At 41.5% G+C, this 7,634-nt stretch overlaps 1 protein-coding gene across 7 annotated transcripts; it reads left to right on the top strand.

Annotated features, from left to right (window-relative positions):
* The first annotated feature begins 2,697 nt into the window (after positions 1-2,697).
* LOC100277036 (uncharacterized) lies at positions 2,698-7,038 on the top strand. 7 transcript variants are annotated; one of them, XM_035959500.1, is made up of 11 exons: positions 2,698-3,153; positions 3,314-3,459; positions 3,631-3,668; positions 3,959-4,074; positions 4,288-4,387; positions 4,474-4,509; positions 4,610-4,660; positions 4,784-4,907; positions 5,171-5,296; positions 5,430-5,589; positions 6,755-7,038. In XM_035959500.1, exons 1-10 carry the CDS (start codon positions 3,014-3,016, stop codon positions 5,585-5,587), a joined length of 1,035 nt encoding a protein of 344 aa, XP_035815393.1. In that variant the 5' UTR covers positions 2,698-3,013; the 3' UTR covers positions 5,588-5,589; positions 6,755-7,038. The 7 variants fall into 7 exon arrangements, 6 of the variants coding, with proteins under 6 accessions (XP_035815393.1, XP_008647667.1, XP_035815394.1 ...); XM_008649445.3 differs by lacking the exon at positions 6,755-7,038 and adding an exon at positions 5,952-6,471; XM_035959501.1 differs by having other exon boundaries at positions 2,773-3,153; positions 4,784-4,929; positions 6,755-6,976.
* The last annotated feature ends 596 nt before the right edge of the window (positions 7,039-7,634 follow it).

The raw sequence follows: 7,634 nt of genomic DNA on the forward strand, positions 1-7,634 counted from the left end.
GGATTTCTAATCTACGCTTTGAGTTTTGAGTTGCTCGGGTTGGTACTATCATGCATCATTTTCTCCCTCACACAATCTTTCTGTGAAGTTTAAAGCAATTCTACTTCTTTTCAGTGTGCGACACTATTGGACCCCAGCGCGGCACTGCCGCTCCCTCTGTTCTGCGTTTTACTTTGATTTTTGGCAAACAGTTGGGTTGATCATTTTCCAGGATTTTTGTGTGTTCAAATGACACTGGTTTGAATTACCCAGTAATCTGGTGCTTTGTGAGTCCCTATAGGTTTTGGGTCAAGTTCGGGATCAAAGTCACGGTGCTATTCTCGAAGAGAATTTTTAGTGGCTCCCATTCACCCCATTCTGGTCGCCTTACCGGTCCTTTAGGAGCCATTGACACTCGTACAAGGTAGAAAGGATGAATCTATAGGCATAAAATAAAAAACGAGAGATGGCGATACATAAATAGGGTTTTGTCACACCCGGTTTCAAAAGGCAAACCAAATGCAAAACACAGGATCAAAACTCATGTACATAGTGATTACATAAATGATTCTTCATTGCACAGTGCTCAAATAATGTAATAACAAAAAGAGTATTTAAACTTATTATAGCCAATGTCGAAGACATCCACATAGTCTTTGACTTCACAATGATCAAAGTGCTTAAATGGAATGTTGCTAAATAAATGGCCTTCCACAGGAAACTAGCTGGGGATAACACTAATCTAGTTCTAGAACTCGTCGTAGTCATGAAACTCCTACAAATCCACCTTGTTGCCTTCTTCTTCTCCTGAGCCATGGTTGCAGTGTGGGCAACCTAGTGTTTATGTGAAAGAAAGGGATAGTACATAACAACGTACTTAGCAAATGCCCTGTTTGGCTGATGTGGACCAGCTTTATGTGGGGTTAGGCTCAAAACATTTGCTTTTAATATATCAAATTTTATCATTAATATAAGCTATGTTTTCTCATTTATCCCAAGTTATTAACCCATGAGACGTCCCCACTTATAGGAAACATTGAAACCTATGTTTATGACATCATAACCAAAACCATAATCATAATTGTAACCAGTGTATCTCTAATCAGTGGAGCTCCAAAGGCCGCTCTTAATCGTGAGCATGATTGCTATACCAGTTTCTTAACCCTCTGTAGAGGTCGCACACTTTACCCATGAACCATGATTCCCTTTCTGCCCTCGACTCCCCATTGATCACTTCCAAGGTGAACTGGCAAGGTCTCACTGCATAGCCTTTACAAAGATTCCCCAAAGGTATAACCGACCATTAGGTTTCTCCAATTTGATAAACACAATACCTCTCCCCAAGGGGGTGACTACCAAAAGCCAACGAAAGAACCTCGGCATCTAGCCTCATCTGAGCAAACAATGTGCCTAGACCCCATTGACGACATGATGGAGAAGAAAACTACACCTCATATTTCTGTAATTAATTAGATAAGGATGTCCCATACCACCCTCATGGCTGCACTATTTTCTCGGATGGTCATCCAACGATCCGGTTCTTACAGAGAAGTACTCGGGACATATGGCCCAAGTCTCCTTGACATCACAAATCCATAAACAAAACCTCGGAAACATTGTATCATAAATGTATCTCTTCATCACAGCCCAAATCCAAATGGTAAACAAGGACAGGGAAAACAGAAAGCTAGTCAATCCTTAGGTTGAATCTTGTTGTCTGGGAATGTAAATTCTCATGTGAATAGGACATCAGTAAGTCAGAGGATATTTGCCTTCACCAAACTTTTGCTCAAGGTCTTCATCTGCTCCTCCTTTGGAAACCACAAACTGCTCATTGTCTACATGATACAAACATGCATTCAATACACTTGGAGAACATAGAAGAACAATAAACCAAGCATATGCAACAAAGCAACTCATGTTTAGAAAAAAAAGTTATGGCATTAACTGTGTAGTTAATAAGTTTTGGATGTTTTAATGCACATGCTTCCCTTTTAATGTGTTAGTTAGAGCATCTCCAAGAGAGGCTCTAAACATGGTCCTATTTTAAATATAGGGCTCAAAACCATAAAACATTCTTCCAACAGCGGCCCTATTTTATAAAATTTCATCAAATGGTTATAGGGCTCGGTCTCTCGGGTCCTAAATATAGTACCCATATAATGGAGCCCTATCCTCATTTCCACTTAATCTCCAACCATTTATTTCCTAATATCATGATTTATTTCCTAAATAGCATTATTTAAGGCCTGACTATTAGAGTAAACATTTCTTTTGAGACCCTAAACATCTAAATATGGTCCTATTTCAAATTTTAGGACTCTATTTTAGAGTTTGTTGTTGGAGAAATGAGGATAGAGCTCCAGTATATGGGTACTATATTTAGGACCCGAGAGACCGAGCCCTATAATCATTTGATGAAATTTTATAAAATAGGGCCGCTGTTGGAAGGATGTTTTATGGTTTTGAGCCCTATATTTAAAATAGGACCATGTTTAGAGCCTCTCTTGGAGATGCTCTTATGAGCTAAAAATGTGAACCTAGGCCTTATTCCTATTTACAAATTAAACCTATATTTGAAATGAATTCTAGAAGAGCATAGTTAACTCCTAGTTTGAAGGCTACCGACGCGTAATCCACCATCCTTGGGTGGTAGACCACTCAGTTAATCCACACAACATCCATGTAATCAATTAAGGGCAACAAAACCAATACTGGTAGAAACATGTTGCGACCAGAGACAAATGCGTGCTCCTATATAGTACTATTCTGTAAAAAGAAAAAAACTGTTTCAGTCTAGGGACCTAATCATAAAAATCGAAGACGTTTGATTCCCGCACCACGAGTCCACGGCACAAGGAAATGAAACAATCCACGCGGAACGCCGCCGCCGCCATTCCCATGGTTTTCCATGCTCGGTTGCGAGCCAGCAATTCCATTTCAGTGTCCTCCCTCGTCTCGAGACCTTGCCCCATCCAGCCCAACGCTCCGTCCATCAACTGAATAGCTTGGCGGTGTAACCCTGTCGTGTGCGATGAGCTCCTCGCCGTTGATCACCGCCGCGGCGTCGGCTGCCGTGGTGGCGCTGGCTGTCGCCAACCGCGTGCTCTACAAGCTCGCGCTTGTGCCTCTCAAGGCGTACCCTTTCTTCCTCGCCCAGCTCACCACCTTCGGGTAAATAAGCCAAACCGAGCCCTATTCATCCTCTGGTGTTCCTGGAGGCCGCGAGCTTGGTGTTCGACAAAATGTGGAGGAAACAATTCTCGGCGCGCTTGACGTGGCACCTAGTTTTTTCGGATCCTAAATCGGGGTTCGTCGTGGTTTGTGCGTGCAGGTACGTTGCCGTGTACTTCTCGATGCTCTACACGAGGTACCGCACTGGGTTGGTGACTAGAGACATGCTGGCGCTCCCCAAGCACCGGTTCGTCGCTATCGGTTTGCTGGAGGCACTTGGAGTCTTTGCTGGCATGTCTGCTGGAGGTAGTTTTGTTCATGTTCACTCTGAGAATGGTGTGATTGATTTTTACAGATGAAATTGCATTTCTTGCTCGATCATAAAAGAAGGGGCAAGATGGTTTGGTTAATTGGTTTCATCCAGTTCTATGTCCTAATACAAATTTGTTAATTAGCTGTTGTTTATGGTACTTGCAGCTATGCTACCAGGGCCTGCGATTCCTATACTGTCCCAGGTATATATGCCCTTTGGTTAGTTTCTGTTGCAACCCGTTAACTCTGTTCACTTATATATCATGGTTCTTTGATCTGAGTTATTTCAATTATTACTAAATTAAATTTTCCATTTTGTGTTGTAGTTTTTGTTGCCAACTTAGGCAACAGTATTTCTGTAGTCACCCTAAGATTTTGGGAGGTTTCAGTTGATGCCTACTCTTACCAATTTCATTTGATTGCTGGTGTTTAGATCTGCTATGGTTCTACAATTACATGTCAACTGAGATATTCCTTTGTATGTCTGCTGCAGTCATTCTTGGTCTGGCAGCTTATCTTCTCTGCCCTGCTTTTAGGGAGGACATATTCGGCCAGACAAGTCATTGGTTGCTTCCTAGTAGTTTCTGGTGTGATTCTTGCTGTTGCAAGGTATGCTATTTGAAACATTTGCTTTATTTTTCTTGTTCTTATGGCGCAATACATATATTTGGAGAAAAAAATGCTGCTACACGTGCACCTTACATCAGTAACATTTTACTAGTTTTCTAGAGAAGGGTTATTGTGGCATTATTGCACTAAGTTATTACTACCACATTGCTAAATTTTAATTGATTAGTCATCACAAGATTTTTATTTCCTTAGTGGAGCGGATGATGGCCAGCTTCTTTCAGATGTAAAGTTAATTTGGCCAGCACTCATGATCGCTTCATCAGCATTTCACGCTGGTGCATCTATTCTGAAGGTATAGCCGCTTTCTTTATCTCATATTGTTCATTTTTGCTTACTGGTGTTAACACTTAACTGAAATATCTTAATTGCATATTACAGGAAGCTGTTTTCATTGATGGTGCAAAACGTCTTAAGGTTGATGCATCTTTTCTCCATGGTGCTTTTATTTGTTCATCAGTAAACATTAATCTATGAACTCATGGTCTAATGTTCATAAGACAAAATATTTATGCAGGGGAAGCGGCCAGACATATTTGTGGTCAATTCATTTGGATCTGGATTTCAGGTGATTTTAGAAACTGAACAGAGTTGGGCTGTTCTATTACATACTTTCTTGGTTCATGCTTGACTGCATTATTATGTCTTTAAACCTGGATTTAATACTGTATACTATGTAATGTTTTTTCAGGCTGTTTTTGTCTTTCTTCTTCTTCCATTCCTTTCTAATTTGAGGGGAATTAAGTTTGCTGAGCTTCCTGCTTATTTAAATGGTGGTGCTGAGTGCTTCTTAAATGTCGCAGAAAGTCCAATCGGTAATGGTTGTTGCACAGAATTGTACGTTTCCAGTTAGTGTATGTATTGTTGCTAAATATGTGCAATTTTTTAGTGACTCGCCTCATAAATGCTTATGGATTCTAATCGAGATATTTCTCTTTGGACTTTTATCGAAATCTCGAGGAACTTTCAGTCTAATAAACTATTGAACTTTCCGATGTTCTGATTTTAGGTCATGCTTTCTCTATTGCTTTGGGAAAAACTGTTTGTGTATGTTGCTCACTTGCTACTTTTCTTACAGACTGCGGAGGAGCTCCATTCCTGCCTTTGCTGTTTATAGTGGTGAATATGGCATTCAATGTCTCTCTCCTCAATTTGGTGAAGATGTCATCTGCCATTGTGGCTTCACTTACAGCAACATCAGCAGGTCCTTTATTGTTTTTTGACCCTTGATTACCCCGCCTGCATTTTCATCTTCTTTCTTGGTGTTATTGCTGGTGGGTAGACCGAATGGAGGAATATAACCATACAATACTAATTATGCTTGTTTTGAATTTTAGTGCCAATATCGATCTATATTCTTTCACTTCCTTTGCCCTACATCCCTCATGGCACGGAATTAAGCACGTCTTTCATCATTGGTGCCGTGATATTGCTGATGGGCCTGATTCTGTATAACCTTCCTCAATCGTCACTGAAACAATTGAAGGCTGATTGAAGGTAAAGTGACACACTGCCACATGCCTTGTAACAGAGAGTTTACTGATTGATATTTTATGGTGAAATTGATTTCCACACTGAACTATACGAAGCATGTGACTCATTCAGATTTTGTATTATGAATGTTATCGAAATTAAGATTTTCTAAAACGCAAGCAACATGTGTATGTAGTAGGGACATTTTTAATACTTACCCTATAGTCTGGAAGTGTGATCTAAATGCAAGTTCAGTGAGCTTGGTGCTTAGAACGATGCTTTGTGTTCAGTGATTACATTGTGCTATGATGATGATGTGTGTTCAATTACGTGTAATCCATAGTTATTAAGGCGGTAAGGTGACCAACCCTCTTTTTACCTTTTAGGCGATAAAGCACCCTAGACTGTCAGGGATTAGGTTTTAGTGGCGGCGACGGTTCCTCGACCGTGCGAGCGGCGGCGATCTCAGGGGCGAGTGAGGGCAGGGGCTCCCCCCGAGGCGCGTGATCGGCGGCGGCAACGCTCCCCCGGATCGAGCGACGGCGATGCCCTCGAGGCGGATGAGCAGCGACGCACCCTAGGTTCGGTGGTGACGGTGGTTGCATGAAGCGCGGTAGGCTTCGACAGTAGCGGTGGCATCCATGAGAGACATGGGTGGCTTCGGCGGTGGCGCGAGGCGTGGTTGTCTCCGGTGATGGCGTCTGGCGTCCTTCGATGACCAACTCCTTCGATTCGGTGGTGTTCTCCGACGACAACCTCCTCCAATCCTTTGTTTACGCATGCAGTTGTTGGTTGAACCCACACAATTTTTTTTCATTAATTATGATGTACGATGTATATATTTATGCAACTTTCTTTAACGATTTATGCTTCGCGCGGTATGAGCCATCCAACTTTTTGCGTGTATGACGTGGAAACGAAAATGTCATTCAAAATTTATGCGCATGCAATAGAAATTTCCACGACCTGTCATAATTTTTGGACCTGCATAAAAATAGGAACCACATGCATGTGTCTAGTGATTGCCGTATTGTTCAGATCTACGAAAAAATAGGATCGAATGTGTCGGTGTTTAGAGCCCGACCGCACACCCAGGGTTACCCCTCGCGGTGCTTTTGGGTAGGATGATGTTGTTGACTGTAACTCAATGGTTTGTGATGCACGAGAGATGACAGACAATTTTCTATAGGTTCGGGCCGCTTGGAGAGGCGTAATACCCTACTTCCTGGTGTGGATCTTTATGTGGCAGGTTAAAAGAGAAGTCTCCAGTATGGAGAAAGGCTAATGAGATAGGTAGATGGTTTATTCAAATGATGGGGTACCCCTCTAGGCTTTATATACTCGATTGAGGTGCACTACATGCGTATGTGATGATGATGTGTACCTAAATAATAGTGAACTGACTGAACTTATCCTGCTATAATCGTGCCGACTTATCTTTAATCCGTTCAGATATTGTAACACTCCTGGTGTTACTGGTACTAAAACTTGTGTTACTGGTACTAAAACTTGAGCATAACATCATGTGCATTGACATTTCATATGTTTGTTACACCTAGAGTGCATTCACTAGGTAAAAAGTTCAAACAAGTTGTAATGATGTGGCTTGAAAAGTGCTTAACCCTAGGGTAGGGTACTTAACCCTGATTTAGGACTTATGGGTAAAGGAGAAGCTAAAATGAGTAAAAATCTCATGAAACATGAGAAATGATCACAATGTATCACATTTGATGGACTTTAGTGACACCAAAACCTTAAAGTACTCAAAACCCTAAAAAAAACTCCAAGAAAAACCCTAATTGAAACCCTGGGGGGTTAAATGTAAATTCTTGGCACTTTTTGTGGCAGAACCTCTTAAGTTATTGGGCCCACATGCACCTGCCCTTGTCTCAAAGACCTCAGACGGCTATGCATGTGCACCAGATAACTTAACAGGATCCGTCCGATTGTCCCAAGGACCCCGGATAAACCATTTATAACAAGGATCGCAAGATTAAGTAACACAAATCACACACACCAACATTTTTGCAGCGGAAATCTTATTACTAAATTTTACAAGTTACATCAAG

This window comes from Zea mays, chromosome 6 (assembly GCF_902167145.1).
Source record: "Zea mays cultivar B73 chromosome 6, Zm-B73-REFERENCE-NAM-5.0, whole genome shotgun sequence".
Classification (NCBI taxonomy): Eukaryota; Viridiplantae; Streptophyta; class Magnoliopsida; order Poales; family Poaceae; genus Zea; species Zea mays.

Bases quoted from the DNA above. Each gene is read 5' to 3' on its own strand.
- LOC100277036 (XM_035959500.1), top strand. From the start codon at position 3,014: ATGAGCTCCTCGCCGTTGATCACCGCCGCGGCGTCGGCTGCCGTGGTG. The intron at 4,388-4,473 runs GTATAGCCGCTT...TGCATATTACAG, and splicing joins CTGGTGCATCTATTCTGAAG to GAAGCTGTTTTCATTGATGG. The intron at 5,297-5,429 runs GTCCTTTATTGT...TTTGAATTTTAG, and splicing joins ACTTACAGCAACATCAGCAG to TGCCAATATCGATCTATATT.